At 39.5% G+C, this 21,452-nt stretch overlaps 2 protein-coding genes across 2 annotated transcripts; one reads left to right on the top strand and one right to left on the bottom strand.

The window, feature by feature from the left end:
- The first annotated feature begins 1,095 nt into the window (after positions 1–1,095).
- Positions 1,096–12,821, top strand: ndor1 (NADPH dependent diflavin oxidoreductase 1). The gene is made up of 16 exons (XM_067573560.1): positions 1,096–1,318; positions 1,440–1,588; positions 2,572–2,711; positions 2,802–2,879; positions 3,043–3,140; positions 3,237–3,335; positions 4,716–4,817; positions 4,954–5,157; positions 5,591–5,718; positions 6,814–7,025; positions 7,267–7,374; positions 7,533–7,647; positions 8,764–8,910; positions 9,026–9,144; positions 9,402–9,496; positions 10,554–12,821. The coding sequence occupies exons 3-16, from the start codon at positions 2,577–2,579 to the stop codon at positions 10,696–10,698; spliced, it is 1,785 nt and encodes a 594-aa protein (XP_067429661.1). The 5' UTR covers positions 1,096–1,318; positions 1,440–1,588; positions 2,572–2,576; the 3' UTR covers positions 10,699–12,821.
- Positions 12,822–12,928: 107 nt separating this feature from the next.
- ntmt1 (N-terminal Xaa-Pro-Lys N-methyltransferase 1) lies at positions 12,929–20,819 on the bottom strand. The gene is made up of 4 exons (XM_067573561.1): positions 20,672–20,819; positions 18,375–18,534; positions 17,011–17,263; positions 12,929–15,352 (listed from the first exon to the last, which is right to left on the bottom strand). The coding sequence occupies exons 2-4, from the start codon at positions 18,531–18,533 to the stop codon at positions 15,096–15,098; spliced, it is 669 nt and encodes a 222-aa protein (XP_067429662.1). The 5' UTR covers position 18,534; positions 20,672–20,819; the 3' UTR covers positions 12,929–15,095.
- Positions 20,820–21,452: the final 633 nt, after the last annotated feature.

Here is a 21,452-nt window from a genome sequence, read left to right as displayed (position 1 = left end):
GCAATTAGGGGTGTGTCTGAATACAAATATGTTATTTGGTAAAGCACAAATAGTGTTGTTTTTTTTGTTTTGTTTTTTTACCAATATTTGTTTCATACAAATATTTTAAAAATTATTTGTTTTCAAGAAGAAAAAAAACAAACATGTCAATTACCAGCGCACAGGTGGGTTACATCGCTATCTCAGTCTCTCTCCTCTGCTCCGCTGTTACATCTATCAGCAGGTCTCAATGAGTCACATCCACCTGCTACATGACGCACATTTCCCTATTTGGACATCACTCCCGGATTTGGGATGTTCCCCCGGAGATAAAGCTGAGCTACTGACACAAGCGAAGTGCTCCTAAGGGACTCTCCATAACCTGTTGTTCCCCTTCTCCTTTCCACAAAGTCAGGTTGTAAAAAATAGGCAATACATGAAAAGTGCAAAGCAATAATCGCCTTTGAAGTTCTTCCCTACATGTTAAACATTGTGCTGTCTCTGGGTTATGGGTGTATAAATAGATCTGCCTACAACGAGGCGATGAATAAAGTTTAGCTCAGTAATCAGTGCAGTTGTCTATGATCTGGGAGACTCCAGTTAGAGACCTGGTGCAGGGACCTCCTTCGTAAGGTACTTTATTCATGAACACTTATTGTAAAATAAGTCGTTAAATTTTCTAAAATTAAAAGCGTAATAAAAACAAAAACAGGATTTTTAAGTCTCTTTCCACTTTTATTTGAATACAAATAATTTTGCTGCTTCAACAAAAACAGATACAAATAGTGGGCCCTTTTCATATTCCTACCAGCAATAACATCTGTCAGATAAATGTAGTAGAGTGAAAAGTACAATATGTCCCTCTGAAATGTGGAGTACAAGTATAAAGTTATAAAATGGAAATACTCACATTTTTGATTTTGCATCTCAAAATGATGGCACAAAAAGTAAGTATCCCATGCTTGTGACTTAGTGAGTGAAATTCAAATCAAGCATTTCATCAGACACTTGTCACACTTTGTCCTAACATTGCATTGTTTTTTCTGGCAGAAATGGACTTCCGTAGACATGTGATTCACTTGTGAAATACATGCAGCATTTGGTAGCAGCTTACAGCACTTACTGTGGACACTAAACGAATTAGACACGAGCTTAGTAACCAGTTATATTTGAGTGTATTTAAATAGTACAAATTAGAAACCAATACCCATTTTGGCCCAATGGACCCAAAAGACGAGCTGTAAAACAGGACAGAAAACATATACAACCTCCTTTTACACCCAGTAAAGGACTAGTTACCCGCAACTCAACATAGTACTCCTCTGATATAAAAATTGTTGTACGTATGATTATTTACTGTATTTCTGACAGTATTTCACATACGGTGATTTTGTGTTGGAAAGTATTTTCAAGTAATGTTCCCGAAATCTCCGATCTTTCTTTTGCGGCTTTGAATGTAGCGTCAGGGTACGAACCAATCAAAACGCGAAATGAGACTGCCGTAAAGCGTGACGTTGATGTTGAGAATGAGGAGCTGCTTGATTCACTCAGAACACTTATCTGTCTCTTTTACTATCGTTTAAGGCCACTGTTGACGAAGACAGCGGCGGTGAGTATTTTGCCTCACTGGTATGTGGTGATATATATGATTTATAGCGAAGAAAAAACAAATATGAAGAAATAATTGACCATATTTCCTATCCAGCTAACTAGCCTGCTAGCCGCAGTAATGTCATGTTAATTACAGAGAAAAATCATCAACTAAGATAAGAAGCTAACTCACTGCTATTTAAGAGTCACTCTTATTAAGGTAACGTAATATTTACCGTAGAAGAAATTTAAGTATTTACTGGTAGAGGTCAAGGTGACTTTTATTGAATTTCTGTATAGAAGACAGACATGCCAGTATTAAAAACTATGTAAAGCACACTTGCGAACATTAGCCTGAACTTAAGTAAAGTAGCCTGATTGTTAAAACTATCCTGCAGTTATCTGTAATACCTGCATGTAAGGTAAAGGTCATGAATTACCATAATACTATTCACAATGCATGGCATCAACTTGCACAACCTTTGGAAACAGATGTCCCTGAATATCGATCCCTGCTCCCATTCACACATGACCCCATGCAGGAAATGTTCCTGAACATTTCAGGGATAGACTGCACGTGTGAAAGGGCTTAAAAAGTCTAAAAACAAAAGGAGAAGGGGGGATGTCACTGCCATTGTCCTGATAATGTGTATTTGAGTTGAGTATCATTTTTTACTAGTCTCATCTCTCAGTATGGGGGTAGGAGTACAGTATTACATTGTCAGACACAGAGTGGGATAAAATTGTGCAAAGTGTGAGAGAAGACCTTCAGAGGACTCCAAAGCAAACTTACAATTAAAGCAAGTTTAATTTGAACAGTTCTGCAGGTATTGACTTTATTCAACACCTGCAAAACTGTGTAGTGCTAAATTAAGAGAAAACACAGTGCCCCACAATGATTCTATGCTCACCCATTCACACACTTGTTTAGTATTTCTTTCACTACTCCTAGTCCTCGTCCTTCTAAAATAAATCGGCATTTTATAATTTTGTTTCTTTCAGTCATAATGTCAAACCCGGCTGTGCTCGTCCTGTATGGCAGCCAGACTGGGACGGCTCAGGACACGGCTCAGAGAATTGCCCGGCAGGCGCAGAGAAGGCGGCTGCAGGTTCAAGTGTTGCCTCTGGATGACTACAATGTGGTGAGTGTGTTTTTATGAAGTAGAGGAGGGAGAGTGGATTATAAGTCTATAGAAATCACATTAAAATGTGTGTTTCCTCTCATCAAACAGGCCAACTTGATCTCAGAGTCTCTGGTGGTTTTTGTGTGCTCCACCACTGGCCAAGGAGACCCTCCTGACAATATGAAGGTAAAAACATAAGAAAAGGTAACAAAACAGGACATATGGTGGGAGGAAGAATAGAAAAAAAAAGTGGAATACTTACTCCCCTTTCACCTCTGCTGCACCCACAACTATACATAAGTTTGACCCCGTTCACGTATGTTTTTCTGTCTGACTTCTTTCTCCAAAGAACTTCTGGAGGTTTCTCTTCAGAAGGTCTTTACCTGTCGGATCTCTGTGTCGGCTGGACTGTGCCATACTGGGTCTGGGGGACTCCTCCTATCCAAAGTCAGTGTTTTTCAGGTTCACAGTTCTCACGTTACACATTCAGAATGATCGTTGTCATTGTTCTTTGTAAAAAGCATCGACTGCTTTTGTCTGTAGGTTCAATTTTGTGGCCAAAAAGCTTCATAAGCGGCTGGTGCAGCTGGGTGCCAGTGTGCTGCTGCCTGTTGGGCTGGCAGACGACCAGCATGACCTGGGGTAAGTGGGTGAATCATGGGGTACTTCGTTAGCTGGGGAGGAAAAGCGAAACTCAAAATGCATTTTCATGTTAAATATTTTATTCTGCTTTTTTTTCAGCATTTTGATATCTGGTATAAAATATTACTGATTTAGTCACAGTGTTATGGATGAATTAGTACCTGTGTACTGTCAGGTTTGGTTCATATATTATGTTTCTCTTAACTGAGGTTTCTAAGCAGTAAAATGTGAAAGAGAATTATATGCTGAGCAAAAGCAGGCTCAGGTTATAAAAACAATATCACATAATATTTCATAACTGCTAGTTATAATTAGCTATTGAGGCCACTAAAGGCTAAGTAGGAAATAAATTTAGTTAATGGAAAGAAATATTGTTCATAAAACAGTTTAATTGCAGGAGGAAACTGATCTAATTGCTCCATCTCTGAATTTTTTAAAAATATATTTTTATTGAATCATTTTCTTTTTACCTCTTTATCTCAGAACTACATCACAGATTTGAGTAAGTGTCAGTGTTTACTTTGGCTCTGGGCCATGTAAGAACTGAGAGAACTGATTAGTGTTTGGTGCAAAGCTGACTCAATAGCACCACAACGTGGCCTTTAATAAAAATCTACATTATGGCTCAGAACTCACAACTTGAAGCATGTGGTGTAAAAGCAGTATTTTTTGTCTACCTGGATTTTTTGGTCGAGGACAAATCTGTTTCCAACTATACAAATTGAACGCCTTTGAAATTTAAAAAAAAAAAAAAATCCTAAAAATCATCCAGTATTCACCAAGTTTGCTTCATAATATATTTGGAGGAGGCAGAAAATTTCCATTATTCACTCCCATTTATTTGACACAATTTTTCATATTATTTTACAGAACGTTGCATAATTCTTGTATGTAGGTGTGTCCTATTGGACAAAACCTAGCCTGCAACCACAGTTACTGTTTTAGAGTTGAATACACAGTACATAGCAACTTAGAGCTCCTATAAAATGACAGCATTTCGACCATAGGTGTCACTACAACAACATGATGACATAACTGTTAAAAAACAGCATTTTATTCTCCAAAATCATAAGGATTCTCTATCCTCTCTACTAGCTCCAGATCCAGAATCTTATTTGAAATGAAGAATTTGATTCATGGGCAGCATTAAATAAGTAAGCCTTGGTAAAACACTGGGGGGGGTAAATGAAGGTAAATGAGGCCCCAGCTACTGTTTGAGACTGTAACAAATTTAGGATTGTGCAAGTAGATGAATCCTAATTCTTTGTCTTCTATGTATTGACAATCGTTATTAATTAGTTATTATTATACCAAAATCTAGGTGTTTTTAATCATTATTTTTTAAATATTTAAAAGGTTTTTAAAATGTGTTTTAAACAGGTCAGATGCTGTGATTGACCCGTGGCTCAAATCATTCTGGGAGAAAGTGTTTGCTTTGCACCCGTCTTTGGCAGATGTGACCCCACTGAGGGAGGATGAGCCGTGAGTATCAACTTTTTCTGCTGTTACATATTTTACTTGGAGTGTGTTACGTGTCCTATAAAACCCTGTTTGGGTTTTATGTTGAAGCATTCAGATGATTCCTATTCAGATTTTTCTTGTTTGTTTCTTGGTTCAGGCTCCCTCCAAAGTACACTTTCCAATTCCTGGAGGATGTGAAGGAGATGACGGATGACAGGCTGAGGATTCCCTCAGAGCAAACTGTCCCCTCCCAGTCACATCCCTTTCCCGCCAGACTGGTGTCCAATAAGAGAGTGACTGACCCGTCTCACTTTCAGGACGTGAGGCACATCGAGTTTGACATCACTGGATCCAACATCCAGTAAGTAACCTTGCAAAGGACATTTGAGCTTCATTAGAGTCCATTAGTCCACATTAGTGAAGGATGAGCGAATCAACCAGCCAATCAGACACAAGTTGAGTCATTGCTCAGAGTCTGTCTTAACACCCACACTTGCAGTGTTTGAGAGTAGTCAAGTCCCTTCTTATGTGACATACTTCCAGTAGCTTCCACTGAGCCCAAGTGTCTGTTAGGACTGCATCATGAGGAGGTTTATCAGACCTCACTGGTACTGGGACGGATCCTTAGTTTCCATCTCAATCAACCCACAGCATGAATAGAAATGAACAATACCCAGATTTCCTAGTTTTTATTTTCTAAATTTCAGTCTTAAAATGTAGAAGAAGAAAACAAAATGAAAGTGAAAAGCGTCGCACAGACTTGACACATCATTAGTTGTGGTATTGCTGTGTAGGTTTGCTGCGGGCGACGTGGTGATGATGTATCCTTGTAACGCACCAGAAGACGTACAGCAGTTCTGTCAACTGCTGAGATTAGATCCAGAGGCTACATTCACTCTCACGCCCACAGACAACACTGCAGGTAAGTGTTTGTGTGTTTAACTGTACATGTTAGCCAATAAAATCTGTTAATAAAGAAGCACAACTGGCTTTAAATGTAAGAACACACAAATTTCACTTCTTGATGTGATAATGTCTACTCTGATGATCCCATTAATCCCTACATCTGATCATCTCATTTAAATGAATGAATTTGAATGAGTGAATTTCAATGAATGAGTGAATTTCAATGAATTTCAGCTGCTGTGCCAAACAGCCAAGTATTACCTTGATATATAAACATCACTGTCACCGGCTATTGACAGCCATGAGCCTTTATCATATGGAGTGTTCAATATTAAATAAATAGATATTATGAAATAAATGCTGTAAAATAAATGAACCAGTAAATTGTGAAAGAATTAAAGAATGTCCCATGTTAATTAATAAATTAGTAATTAAAGAAAATGTGAAATATATATCTAAAGATGCGTATATATACCTGAAATAATAATATGTCACCATTCTTTTTTTCATAATAATGGATTTCTGTTTTATTTCAAAATGCCCTTTTTCAAAAAATTTCATAATGACACTTTTTATAATGTCACTTTTTTCCATAATATTACTTTTCATTTTAGTGTAATCAGTCCCCGCCTCCTTACCATTCAGCCAATCACATGCCACCAGCCGACAAGCCTCTCTTCAGCAAGCAAGCTACCAAATTTAGCCAACATTAACTTTCAGTTGGAGTCGTATATCTGGCCACCTGATGAATGTAAATCTCTCCATGTAGCTGAGTTTTGATCTCCATCTGAGAAAAATATCTAGCGGCTAAATGCTCCACTGTGTTCACCAGCTAGTGGCTGAGCAAGTAGTGTACAGTGGGTTTATTAGCACTTTTTCACTGAAAACAGCTGCCTGCTGAGGTTGATGAAGGCGATGAGACTTCATTAAAATAGTAAAGTTGTGGGCTGTTAAACTAAAACAATGTGCTAAAAGAGGCTACAGCAGAGCTACATGTTGTCATTTTACCCATTGTTCATATAAACATATTGATTAGTGCAGCTTTAAAGCAGAATAGTCACTGTAAAAGACATGTGACTGCTGAGACATGACCATTTCTCTGTGTATTCAGTCCCAGCCAGGCTTCCTCAGCCCTGCACTGTGCGCCACCTGGTGGAGAGCTACCTGGACATTGCCGCTGTGCCTCGCCGCTCCTTCTTTGAGCTGCTCTCTACCTTTTCCACCAACGAGCTGGAGCAGGAGAAGCTGGTGGAATTCAGCTCAGCGGCAGGCCAGGACGAGCTGCACAGCTACTGCAACCGGCCTCGACGCACCGCACTGGAGGTTAGACTCAGTTTAAACCTATTATATTCACAACTGTAAATCACTTTGATAACTCTGCTTTTGTTTTAGCTTTTGATTATTTTAAAGGCCCTATTTGTAGGATTTTCATCTTTATTTTGAAAATATTTTACATTTTTGTTTGTATCTTTTTGCTTCTATCAGACATTTTCAAGTCCTGCATATCTTTAAATATATGAACCTGTCCTTTATCTGCTTACTGAGCGTGTTGTTACTGCTGCAGGTCTTGACAGATTTCCCTCATACGACAGCAGAACTCAAAGTGGACTACCTCCTGGATCTCTTCCCTGAGATCCAGCCTCGCTCATTCTCCATCGCCTCCTCTCTCCAGGTAGCTCATCCATCACAACTATTTAATTGCTATTGAAAAATGAGTTTTGTTTCACCCAGTTGCCTCAAGCATACCTGTAAATGAAGTAAGTTGATTGAACAGTAAAGACAGAAACAGATGTTGCAGATGTATTTTAGAGAAGCCTTCTCTCTACACAGGCTCACCCACACAGGCTTCAGGTCCTGGTAGCTGTGGTCCGTTACAAAACCAGGATGCATCAACCACGGAGAGGCCTCTGCTCCACCTGGTTAGCCTCCCTGGACCCCGCACAAGGTCTTTCACCACACTGTATAACACTCAAATTAATTGTGCTCATACCTCAGCCTCAGAGAATATTCAGCTCTGATTGGTTGGAATTTGTGGCTTAATTTCCACAACAGCTATCGGATGGGTTGCAATGAAAGTTTGTACAGACACTCATGGTTCGCAGAGGATGAATCCCAATGACTTTGGTGATCTTCTGACTTTTCCTCTTGTGCAACCATGACATTTACGTGGTTTTGTGTGAAATGTGCTGTCAGATGAGTTGTCAGGAAATTTGATAACAACATTCATGTTCCCTTCAGAATGATTTGTAAAAACTTTGATGATCTCTTGATTTTTCATTTATTGCCATCATTGGGACAAAATTTTAATTTGTCCAATACTTTGGTTTATGAGCAAATACCTGTAAAACTAATTACATTCATCAGCCTCAGCATCAGCCTCTTAGTACCAATTAGCAAATGTTAGCATGCTAACACACTAAACTAAGATGGTGAACATGAACATTATACCTGCTAAACATCAGCATGTTAGCATTGTTATTGCGAGCATATTAGCATGATGATGTTAGCATTTAGCTCAAAGTACTGCTGTGTTTAAGCACAGCCTCACAGAGCTGCTAGCATGACTGTAGACTCTTAGTCTTGTCCACAATAAGCACTGATAAATCTTTACGTATGATTATGAGGTCATTTAAATTTAAATTGATATATGTTACTAAATGTGGGTAAAACCTAGGTAATAATGCAACATTTGACAATCACTGGATCCACTGTAGAAATTGTCTATAGTTGTCAGTAGCTAGCTTAGCGTCACAGAAAATACTGACTACATTGTTAAGAAAGCCAGAAAGAGAGTGTATCTACTTAGGAAGCTAAATGGTTTTAATGTTGGTAGACAAACTCTGGAAATGGTGGATACAAATCTGGTGAAAGTATTTTACTCTTCAATATGGTCATGTAGTGTGTAATCTGAATGTTAGGAACTGAAACTGCAGAGAATAGTAAACATAGCTAGCAAAATTATACGAAAGTTTGTTCTCATCATTGTCCAGTATTGTCAATTATCTTGTATTCCACAACGTGAACAATAAAGTTCCTGACTAACTAAGTGTTGTTGTTGTAGGGGAGGTGTACGTGCCTCTGTGGGTGAAGAAGGGAACTCTGAAGTTCCCCACAGAAAAGGACACCCCTGTGATACTGGTTGGACCTGGAACAGGAGTGGCACCCTTCAGGTCGGCTTTACAAGAGAGGACTGCTGAGGGAAAAACCGGTGAGATCTTTTACCTCTCTGACTTTGTCTCTCACGTTCCCTGAATGAGTGACCTCACTTCACATCATCACAGCTCTGACATGAAACACCTCCTCTTCGTCTCCCTGCTTTTCAGCCAACATCTTGTTCTTCGGCTGTCGATCGGAGTCCAAAGACTTCTACTTCAGGTCGGAGTGGGAGGACATGATGAAGGCTGGACAGCTGACCCTCTTCACTGCCTTCTCACGAGACCAGGTCAGACCTGCTGATATTTACCTTACTATTATTCCAATTGATACCTGGAGTTTTTTGACATCACATATTCCCAACCATGGCTCCGCTTTACGTCAACCTGACAGGAGAAATTGAAAACATCTGTGAGTGTGCAGGGCCAGAAGTAAAGCCAGAACAGTTTTCAACCTTTACTACAATACCCAGGATTCATTGCTAACAGTGCCTCTGTGTATCTGATATCCTCTAGTGATATTGATGAAATGTGTGTGTGTGTTCAGGAGGACAAGGTGTACGTGCAGCAGCGTGTGAGGGAGAACGCTGAGCTCCTGTGGGACCTGATTACAAATAAAGGTGCCTGCTTCTACATCGCTGGGTGAGTCCAAACCTCTGCTTTGTTCACATCTATGTATTTATTATGTATGTATTTTTAACTATATTTATGCTGATTAATGTGTGGAGAAAATTATTCTGATAATCCCATTATTGCTACATCGAATCATTTTATTTAAATGAAGGTGTTTTCAGTTCTTGTTATGTTTTCTGATTTTCTCCTCTTATAATGACAGTAGTTAACCCAAACACCTGTAGCAGTGCTGCAGTGGGTTTTGAAGAGGTGTGGGAGTGCATTAAATAATCCGAAGCTGAGCAGCTGTTGTTTAACTCTTCAAAAGACTGAGATGTAACACAAACGGGGACAGACTGAATAGTAGGCTGACAGTGATGAGTGGGTGGTGGGGTAACGACTGGTCTGTGTGCACGTTAAGATACCACGATCTTAACAAAAAATGGCCACTGAGACTTGAGTCTGACTCTGCAGGGACACCAGGCCTCTGTGAAGACTGATAAGGAAGACGGAGCCTTTGAGAATTTTATTTTCAGTTTGAGATTTCGATTTTTTTTCCTATTAAGAGGTGAGGAAGTGCCACTCCTCATGCCTCCCCCCCTCCACACCGCTCTAGTCTGGTGTTATTCTATATTTCTCATATTGTCAACAAATCCCATTAAAAGATTAAAGCTAACTATGTCTCTTCTCTAAATACTTTCTGACTTCCCTACAGTGTCTGTGGCTCTCAGCACCAAGCCCATTGGTTCCTGCTTGAAAACATAAATCTTTAAAAACAACTCGCAAATATATAATTTCATTTTTTTTAAAAAGACACTGTAGTTTTTATCAAATGTTACTCAAACAGGAGGAAATAGTGCATTTGTTGGGTACTATTTTTAGTTGCAGATTAATACATATTTGCTGCTCTAGTGAGTATTTCTGGAAGCAGGATGCTGTGTGTGGGATTGGTTAAAAAAAACTGAAATAAATCTACCACCTTTTTTTTTTAGCGTTTGGTGCTGGCATGTAGCAGCAGTCCTGTTGAAAGCAGACAGTACAAACACTAAAGCAGCTGTGAATATTCTTGTTTTTTTTCTCTACGCAGCAACGCTAAACAGATGCCAGCCAGCGTACGTGACGCACTGAAAGAGGTGTTTCAGAGGGAGGGAGACGTATCTGCTGAGGACGCCGAGCAGATGCTGGAAGCCATGGAGAGGACGGGCCGTCTCCAGAGTGAGACCTGGTCCTGATCACATGACCTGAGCCACACTACTCCTTACATTCAGCTGCTGCAGTGTTGAACACAAAACAATCCCTGCTGTCATCAAAATGTATTCATTCATATCAGTAGCAGCATATCTGAGTTTGGATCATTTGAACTTTGGCAAAGCATGTGTGATAAAATAATTTAAACTCAAAGCTTCACTTACTAGCTTATTCTGAGCTTTTAACTGCATCTCACCGTCCTCAGCAAATGGAACTTTGGTCACATGGTAACAAGTAGATAGTCAGAGAAAGTTCCCACCATGCCAGACAAACTGCACCAAACTCAGAGTAAAATATAGTCATATTAGTTTTAGTAAACATCACTGAGATTTATGGACATGGATTTCATGCAGGGACATGCTACTATTTCTCAGCATATAAACACATGAGCAGAGACAGTACAGGTGTCAGGATAATGTATTTCCTGTATTTCACTGTGTGAGACAAGTGGTCGGACCCATTCAATGACTGATAACAATGAATATAACTGTTGCTTCCCATTGTTCTAAATGGCGCTCAGCACTAGACGGCAACGCCACTGCAGGATGTCAATATGGTGATGAGATATTCAAGGATAGTCACAACACAGTACACAGACCTTTGAGCTTACATTATTTTGTTACATCAGCATAGTTTTGTTCATGGATACATAAGTGTACAATTTTAAATATTGCCTTATCTAACACATTCTCATGAACCAGTGTGACTTACTGATAATAAACTATCATTTATTCATGCCTGCCACTCTGCCATATCCCAGTAAGACTCCTGTATTCACTGCTTATAATCATTTATCATGATAGTTAGATCTTATTTAGTAGTTTTGAGAAATGTTTCCTCTTAAAAATGTTGAATTTAGTTTTTTCCCTTGCAAACAAAGCTCCATCAATCTCTTCACATGATACTGTGTAGTGTATTTCACCTTCGTGGAGACGTACGCTGAGCTACTGAATGAATCCTGAAATCAGTGAACTGACTCAGTAATATGTAAAGTTAGCTAACTGAGATGACAGAAGGGGCTTTACCTGTTCACTGGTGTTATTGGTGCCAAAACTTTTGCCTTAAGAACAAAACGCTATTGTTCTGATTGACCCTAAAATCAATTTGTCTCTTGTGAGATCCGCTGATGTGTCCAAAGGTGAGTTTATAAAAGCAGTGGAGGCAGCAAGTTAGGCTGTTTCCATGTAATGTGTGCATTATGCATGAAGCAGCACAACAAGCAGGAGTACATGCTGGGACTGTTTCATGAAGGACAGACAGGACAGTTACTGGAGGTTAAGACCTGATTTGAGCTCATTTTTCAAGTAAGAAAATGAAACATTCTTCATAAAAAACATATGAATTATACATTTCCTAAAACAAATGATTCAATATTCAGTCCTGCACCTGCAGTTTGCCTCTAAATGTGTCTCTAACAAAGCTGCAGTGGATGATTTGAGGATTTTAAGATTTATTCTGAATGACACAGTCACTTCTGCTAAAGCTGTGTGCACTCTCTTCAGGAATCACAGTAGAATTTTACATTGTAGCATCAAAAGACTGATGAGGAAGACCAGTGAAAAGTTCTTTGCATTAGTCTGTCCTGCTTGATTGAAAGGATGAATTAGCTTTCCACTAGCTTGCTAGCTCGGGACCCTGACTGAAAATGTGAACTTGTGTTTTGTGCTCACTGCTGGGAACAAAAATGAATAGGATGATATTGAAAAATCCATTTAATTTTAAAATTCTCATGAATAAATAACCCATTTGCAATGTGTTTTCAATTTATTCCAAATATTTATAGGAGCATTTTCATTCTTATTGAACAGTTGTAATTATGTATTGCTGAGCGTAACAGACACAAACAATCTATGTGATCGACTTAAAAATGCCAGACTGCCAAACAGAAGATGAAAATGTAAAATGAGTACCTAAAAGCTGTGTGTGTGTGTGTGTGTGTGAGAGAGAGAGTGTGTGTGAGTGTGAATCCTAACTACAGGAATGTGTAAACCATAAACTTGACTGGCTGATATACAGTATAATGGACCAATGGCTCAGCAGTGTGTGGATAATTGTGACAGATTGTATAAAATATGTCATAATAAAGCATCATAATCTGAAAACTACACTTGTTTGGCTTTTTGTCTCAGTTCTAAAGTAGTTTACTGAAAATGAACATTGATCAGAATAGGATCCATTTATTTATTGTAAAGATTTCTGTTTTTTGAGGAGCTGTTCAGATTCTGTCAGTTAATGTGCTTTAGTGTCAAACAGTGGAGACGTCTCACTGTGTTTCAGAGGCCTCAGTACAGACTGAGCTTCATCCTCTCAACATGCTGCAGTCCATAATAAAACTCACTCACATAAACTGAGTAGACTGAACATTAGCTACACACACACACACACACACACAGCTGTGTGAGGATTGTGCCCCCTGCAGATGCTGCTAATTTGGTAGCAAAGCGAAACTTCCAATTAGCTACTCAGTATAGAAATCAGTGGCGAACAATATTGAAATGAAACACTGAATAGAAATGTAATTTTCCATTTGTGTGTGCATAAAGTATGACAACATGAACATTTTTATTTTCATGTTTGAAGTGTTTTTGGAGGAGGTGATTTATATCCTCATTTGAACTTGTTCCTGGATAAAAACATTTGCTTTTTGGCTCGTCCCAGGCTGCTCATGTGAAATTATAGTCAACTGCTAAGATGACCATTAAAAAGGACTTTTACATTTAAATTTCAAAATAAACTGGCAAAAATTTAAGACATTCAGTAAAACATTCACAAACATTCAGTCCATTTTTCATGTTTGGGCTGAACACACACAAGTATTTTCACCATCATCATGTCAGTACTGTTTAGTTTTCATTGTTGAGTTTATTTTGACTGTAACTGCCCTTTTTCAAGCATGAACATTGGATATAAAATATGTTTTATTTTAATGTCTTCATACAAACTGTGCACACAAATGGAAAATGAATTTTACATTTGATTCATTGATTTCATCTCAATATTGACAGCCATTCAAAAGAGAAACCTGTCTTTAACTGCAGGCTGAAAGTTGAGGAAGTGTGTATTCAATGATACACAAGAATCTAGAACATCTTCATCTGAAGCGGTGCAGCCGTACGCCTGTTTGATTTCCTGACCACACACACTGATCATACAGCTTCACTGAAGAGCTGGAACTGATTTTCTAAATGTGATGTATCTGACCCTGTTCACACGCTGTGGAAGTGTTCCTTGAAAAGTGAACCGGAGAGAAGGAACACACACACACACACAACATTGTCTCAATTTCCTAATTTGTTTTTCTTTATCTCTGAGCTTCCCTGAGGTAAATGAGTTGCTGCAGTCACTGTGACTCTGCGTCACAACGCTGCTCCTGCAGGTGATCTGCTGGGCCAAAGTCAACCAGATGACTCGCTGCTCTTCTCTGCACTCTGCTGCCTGTAAGCACCAGCTCTATTTTCACTGGAGCATCTCATGTCTCTGAAGCATCACTTCACAATGTATAAAAATGTCTTATTGTCAGTGGACATGATTTCCATGTCAAGGGAAGGACTTCTACGGATAAGGGCTGCAACTAAACTATTCTCTCAATTAACTGATTTGTTGTTTTGTCTATAAAATGTCAGAAATCCCAGCTTCCCAGAGTCCGAGGTGATGTCTTCAAATGTCAAACAGTCCAAATATATATCAGTTTACACTGATATTAAACCGAAGAGCAGAACATCCTCACATGTGAGAAGCTGGAACGAGCAAAAGTTTGGCCTTTGTGCTTGAAAAATGACTCAAAACAATGAATTGATTATCAAGATAGTTGCAGGTTATTTTTCTGTTGTCTAATCAATTAATTGATCATTTCAGCTTTTTGCTAATATACACTGTTCAGGAAATACAGATAGAAACACAGTAATTAAAATCACAGCCACAAAATGACCTGTTACCACATCGATCAGACATGAGCTGCGAACTCTAAACTATATTAAAAAGATTCATTTGATGCAGCTGCATCCAGTGGATATCCAACATAAGGTACAGTCACATTATCCTTATGTTCAATCACACTGAAAATCATATGATGTTGAGCTTCCAACATGTGTAAAAAATAAATATTGAACCGAGCGATCATAAGCTGTAAACTGTCTGTAGGAGTGATGCTGCAGTTTGTAGTCTGGTAGAGTTACAGTATGTAAGGCCAGGAAGTCCAGATGAGATGAGCCGACAGTAAGCACAGAGCAGAACACTGATGCTTGAAATGAACAACACGCACACACACACTCCACAAACACGTCAAACTGCAGATTGCTTCTAAACAGATAATAAATGGACTGCTGACTAGAAAAACATCCTTTCCATATTAGAAATACTTTGTATACAAGGAGGAGCAGTTCTATCTGAGAGCCAGTGTGTGGACTTGGTAGATCTCCTTTGGGAAGTTGACTTGCTGCTCCTCGTGGTGGATGCGCAGACCTGCTCTGCCCACCAGACTGCGAACTATTTCCAGGTCGCGGCAGACGCTGCTGTCCACCTCGTCCGGCACCACGCCCTCGTACGACACATTGTCCTTGATGACGATGAGGCCGTTGGGCCGCAGGGCTTTATGGCAGCGGCGCAGGAACTCCACCAGGTGGTCGTCTGTCAGGTGGCCTGAGGGGGGCAGAAGAGAGGAGGGATGGTCAGTGTAGAAGAGACAGTAGAGTAGACAGTAGCTTTTATAAGAACCTCTGGCTGGTGTTACTGTATGATTCTAGTTTTTATCTAGTAAATACAGTTTACCAGTATGCTGCAGCCCACACACACTTTCATTAGAAATAAGAAGGCGATCAAGCACCAGTTTGCTTCCCAATGTTGACAAAATTCCTGAAATATTCCTTTGGACACAGTTTGGAAATTGACCAGAGGATGCTGACTTCATATAGCTGATGATCACAGATGATTATAGTAAATAGTCTCCTGTTAAATCTACACACCTCGTTTCAGAGGACGTTGCGTACACACAGCTTGGATTGCAGGAGTAATCCCCCAGTAAGACTACATCTGCTAACCCTGGTGTTTGTATGATTATAAATGTAAAATGTGCATTCTGATGGTTGATGCTTAGAGAGAAATATCTTGTGTAAAACTTTACCTTTGGCCAGTTTAAGGTTGTGTATTTACTAGGGATGTGCAGAAGGTCCAGTATTTGTATTTGTATCTGTATTTGTTGAGGCAGCAAAATAATTTGTATTTGTATTCGAATAAAAATGGAAAGGTTTAAAAATCTTGTTTTTGTTTTTATTACGCTTTTAATTTTAGAAAATTAAAGTGTTACAATAAGTGTTCATGAAGTGTTCTCTTAGGAGCACTTCACTTGTGTCAGTAGCTCAGCTTTATCTCTGGGGAACACCCCCAACTCCGAGAGTGATGTACAAATAAGGAAATGTGCGTCATGTAGCAGGTGGATGTGACTCCCCTCATTGAGACCTGCTGATAGACGTAACAGTGGAGCAGAGGAGAGAGACTGATATAGTGATGTAACCAACGTGTGCACTGATATATAACGTTTTTTTTTCTTCCCGAAAACAAATAATTTTTTAAATATTTGTATGAAACAAATATTCGTAAAAAAAAAAAACCCACACTATTTGTGCTTTGCCGAATAACGTATTTGTATTCGGGCACACCAAATGACACAAGACACTTGCACATCATCTCACTACTTCTGCTATAGAATCACTGGACCTCATTTGCCCTTTGTATTTACATTTATGAAAGTGTTTTGATCACCTCCACTGTGTCTACAATCCCCGAACTCATCTAATCATTGAAGCAATGAATCATACATGAGGATAACAGCACACAACTTCAGTCTGTCTTCAAAATAAAAGCAGTTTCACTCAGTTGTTCATGTGAAAAAACGATGTATTGAAAAATGTCACACAAATAAAGTATTTGTGTGAAGAATGAAAAAAAGAGAGCTTGAGAGAGAAGTTTCAGGTACAAGATATGTGGGCTGTAGCCCCACCAATTCAAAAGAGACAATCTGACACTTCATATGATGCATACTGAGGCCTTTAAAAGGAAAAGTGACACATTTATTGTTTTAAGCAAGACAAAAACAATTTAAAAAGTGATTCTCAAACACTCTCTTAAACACTGTGTTCATATTTTGTGAACTCCAGATGGATTTAAACCAAACTTTTACCAGCTTTTATTGGCTGAATTACTTCTACTAGCAATAATACTTCTACAGCTACATCTAAATGAAGCCTGATTAATTAAACTAACTAACTATTATCTGATGGCGACCAATGAGTCAGACTCACCGATGACCCACTGGATCCAGATGACATCATAGCGTCCGTCCTCCGGTACAAACTCCTGCAGGCCGCTGCAGAAGTAATTGCCCACTCTCTTGCCGTCCTCTCCCAGATACGTCTTGGCTTGGTCCAGGAACTCCTGCGTCACGTCCACCAGATCCACGGTTTTGAACAGAGGCAGCAGTAAGCGCTTGGTGATCCTGCCGATGCCGGCTCCACAGTCCAGAGCGCAGCCTGAACCCGTCTTCCCCTCCCCTTCCTTCAGCCGCACAAACACACAAGACGTCACCGGTGAGTCAAAGCTGCCGAATAAATCCTGTGTTTTCCTGGAGTCTCATAATCTTATTATTATATAAGAATATCTTTCCAATATTGATATATAATAAAGTTTATTATGATGTGGTATATGTTACCTACACCATCATGGGACTGGAGCCCATCCCAGCATGCACTGGGCAAAAAGTATATAAATTAATCAGTTTATAGATTCTACATTGTAACCTTAATGTAATCCAAAGTATCTGCGTGCTCAATGGATTGAAATGTCATTATTTTAAACATCTCTACAGAATACAGTTTTTCTTAAATATTCAGCAACATTCTGTACATCTTGGTTAGAGACATCCTGCAGCTGACAGAACAGTTGTAACAGCTAAACACGCAGCAGAAGACTCAACGTACAGTGTGACTCAATGGGGAGGTTTAAATAGCTGTTTCCTGTCATATCCTCTCTGAGAATCCACAGCTCTTTGCACATCAGAGGTGAGACAAGGTTTATTGTTTTGCAAGTCACAAGTAAGCCTGAAATCTTGCCGATGGAAGTCATGAGTCAAGTCTCGAGACCAGCAAGTCTCAAGTCAAGTCCAAGTCTTGTGTTTTGAGTCCTAAACAAATGATTATGTGCCCTTTATGCAATTTAACATGACTTTACGTTTTTAAAGTTAGTAAATGTACAGGAATGATTAAATTCTGTATATTTAACTTTGACAATCATCTATAATTTCCGTCTCTTTTTGTCGAGTCCCATCCTTTCCTTCTGTTCATGCAATGTGATTGGCTGCTGTCTGACTGGACGTATATCTGTTGTCAGGAAAATGTAAAGTTGTTTCACTGCACATATTTTTTATAATTTTCCAAAAGACTAAAGTCCTCTAATCACAAGTTATTGGCGTTTAGTCGAGTGACAAGTCTTTTTTGATCTTGTCAAATCTAAAGTCATAAGATTTATGATTCCAGTCTGACCCAAGACCAAGTCATGTGACTGGAAGCCACACCTCTGGATCACAGCCTAGTTAACATGCCTTGACCCCATAGGTCAGACAAAGCCTGACACATGTACTGTATCTCAACATCTTAAAGGAGTTCCTTACACCAAGGAACTTCTGCAGGAAAGCTTTGGATCCATTGATATCGATGTTGGAGATGCTGCCGTAGCCTCCCAGCATGCCGTCCACCGTGGGGGGAACCTCCCTCCAGTAGTCCTCAGCATTGGAGTAGAAGGTGGCCTCATTCCTTGCTATGTCACCCATCCTGTCAACAGTCCACAGAGCATACGGTTCAATCACAGGAGGATGGACCCAAACTACAATTCTCCACTTCATGATGATAATACAAGACAGCAGCTGCAGGCAGTAACAGCAGAGTTTCCATGAATCAAAACCTTCCTGATTAACAAATGTGATGCCTTCATGGTTTGTCAATATAGTTTTTCTAATGAAGTGAACAGTCTGGTGTCCCACCTAATAGTGAGCCAGGCTGGGATGTAACTCAACAGCTGTGGTGACCAGATCATTAACGTCATTTTACCAGAATGCTTCTCTAACCACTCCTGGAAGATACTGGTCCTCTGACTGGGAGCATTAGAGGCACATGATGTCCATGATGAACCAGGGCAGGTTTCCCAAAAGCATCTTCAGGCAAAGATCATAAAAAATGCATCTAATAAGCTTCTTAAACTTAAGAGGTGTTTTCTAAAAGCATCATAGCTTAAGACAGTCTTAGAAATGATAACGATGAGTGATTTCTATTAACTCGTAGAGCAATAACAGAGTCAAAAGAAGCTCCAGAACCTGCAGGAGGAGCCGGACACAAGTTTCAGAAGACTTGATTGGTTTTATTCATTGAATTGCATTTATAAGCCTACACTTGCTCTCTGTTAAAGGTGCCCTGCGGAGTTTTCTTGATGTTGTTGTTGAACTATGTTTCTTGAAGCTTTACCGCCATCAACTGTCAATCAGCAGAACACCATGCAGAGTTCAGCAGGATGTGCACCAGCGTGCTCACGAGTGCATGTGTGTCATTGTGTGTGTGTGTGTGTGATACAAACTAAATAGGGACCCAGTTGCAAAAACATTGTTTTACATTGCTGCTAGTGGTCAAAACCTCCACAGCAAACCTTTAAATGTCGTTTGATGTAAAATGAGTGATGATACTTTAATTAGGAAATAGGCCTTACCTAACCTAACGAAAACTAATGAATTGAACAATTATCGATTTACACCAAACTGGCCACTTGTCATGTATCCACTGACTGATTTACATCTGCCAGTTTGTGTCTTCAAGGCTACTTATTGTAGGTGTGAGCTGTCATCCACCTGCTCTGCAAACTGCCTTCAACTATGTAATTAAAGGCCATTCATCTGTATTCATTCAAGTCTGTAGAGGCTGTATCTACGAAGATGTATAATCAAACTTCATACTTCAGCAATGTTGGACGGAGACTGGACGCCTATCACTTGCTCAGCTGTGCGTGAACACACACACACACACACACACACACACACACACACACACACACACACACACACACACACACACTCACACACTCACACACACTGCAGCCAAATCTGGCTACACTTGGCAGTAGTTCAGCTGTCAGCACCCATCTTGTAACCAGGGCAGAGGGCATACATTTCCTGTGAGACTCTGACCAACATCACAGTGAGATCAGGCAGAATGAATGAAACTAAAACATTTTAAAAAGTTGCTGCATACTTGCTGTCTTTAATGACAACAATTTCAAAGATCTCTTATTCATAATTAACTGGCAAGGTACACAGCTGCTGATAATCAACTTGATTAGGAAGTCTAAACATCACACAACTAAAGGACTTCTCAAAACAATAAGCCATCCCCATATTAACACAATAATTATTGATAAGTATTAATATTAATGTAATTATTATGAGATAACACTAATGCATATGCATTATGTATACGACAGATAGACAACACAGTGTTGAAGTGGCCTTTATAGGACGTCAGAAGCTGTTAAATGTGTATTAACAGTAGAAGACGTTTAAAGCCACACACTGATAGAAATAACCTCACTCAATGAACAGCCTACGTCATGACCACTTCATGCACGTGGAAAAAGTTGGACAGTTGTAAATTTTACAAAACATTTTAAATTATGACACGTGTAGCTTTCTCATTTCATTTCCAACATGAACACTTCTTAACACATGACTGTAGGGACCAGACTTTTATGTCGTCGTGACGACAACAGTTAGTAAATTTATACAATTCATTTCTTTGCATGCGCCAAGTTAGATGTTGTAGTTTTATCCAACAAGCCAGTTAGCCGCCGACAGCTCTGTTTCAGGCTCAAATACTAACTCTGTGATATCTAAACTTCATGAAAGCGATACTTAATATTGACACATACCTCAGTTACAGTCCGCTTCAGGCCCCACACCCTCCTCTACACCTCGTAAACCCCGTCCCGGTTTCTGGGCTTCAGTTTTCTCTGCGGGACCATCGCAGCACATGCAGCACGTCATTTCCTTATTTGGTTCCTGGCAATAGCAGCGACAACAGCGCCCCTGCTGGCTGCCTGCACGCATGTCCTCACACACACACACACACACACACACACACACACACAGTCATACTCACTTTAAAAATGATCTTCATAAAGAATCACGTAGGAGTAAAATGTCTTCATACATATTCACTTTTAAAAGTATTAGTGTGGATAGATTGAAATATTTCCCAAAATACTGAAAATGAGGAGAAATCAAACTAACAAACAGGGAACTGACATGATACATGCTGATACAGTACAAGGCTCACTTCTTGTTTATTAATTTGACTGATTTTATTTCATTCCTAGTTTGGGGAGGAGGCATCACAATGAAGATCACAGTGAAAACACAAACACAGAGCTGTAGTCAGGATTCAGTCACATTTAAGACTCCATTCAAATCTCCAGCCACACTTGTATTATGAAGAACAACTCTCTCTGTCATGTTTGTGGTCTTCATCAGGGTCATCATTGTCATCATCATACAACACTTTACAAAGAACATGATGATCCTAATGACGGCCCCAAGCTGCTCTCTCTTCTCATGCACCTTCCAAGCAGCTAAAGAGCACATGAGCTCTGTGTGCTCAATGGTAGCGATGGTTTACATACAGTACTTGCTCACTGATGCAACACTGACACT

This window comes from Thunnus thynnus, chromosome 19 (assembly GCF_963924715.1).
Source record: "Thunnus thynnus chromosome 19, fThuThy2.1, whole genome shotgun sequence".
NCBI lineage: Eukaryota > Metazoa > Chordata > Actinopteri > Scombriformes > Scombridae > Thunnus > Thunnus thynnus.
This window is presented reverse-complemented; position numbering and strand designations above follow the sequence as displayed.

Excerpts from the sequence above, each read along its gene's own strand:
- ndor1 (XM_067573560.1), top strand. The coding sequence starts at position 2,577 with ATGTCAAACCCGGCTGTGCTCGTCCTGTATGGCAGCCAGACTGGGACG. Across the intron at positions 3,141-3,236 it reads GGGGACTCCTCCTATCCAAA|GTTCAATTTTGTGGCCAAAA; the intron begins GTCAGTGTTTTT and ends TTTTGTCTGTAG. Across the intron at positions 9,497-10,553 it reads GCCTGCTTCTACATCGCTGG|CAACGCTAAACAGATGCCAG; the intron begins GTGAGTCCAAAC and ends TTCTCTACGCAG.
- ntmt1 (XM_067573561.1), bottom strand. The coding sequence starts at position 18,533 with ATGGGTGACATAGCAAGGAATGAGGCCACCTTCTACTCCAATGCTGAG. Across the intron at positions 17,264-18,374 it reads TCCTGCAGAAGTTCCTTGGT|GAAGGGGAGGGGAAGACGGG; the intron begins GTAAGGAACTCC and ends GTGCGGCTGAAG. Across the intron at positions 15,353-17,010 it reads CTGGATCCAGTGGGTCATCG|GCCACCTGACAGACGACCAC; the intron begins GTGAGTCTGACT and ends TGCCCCCCTCAG.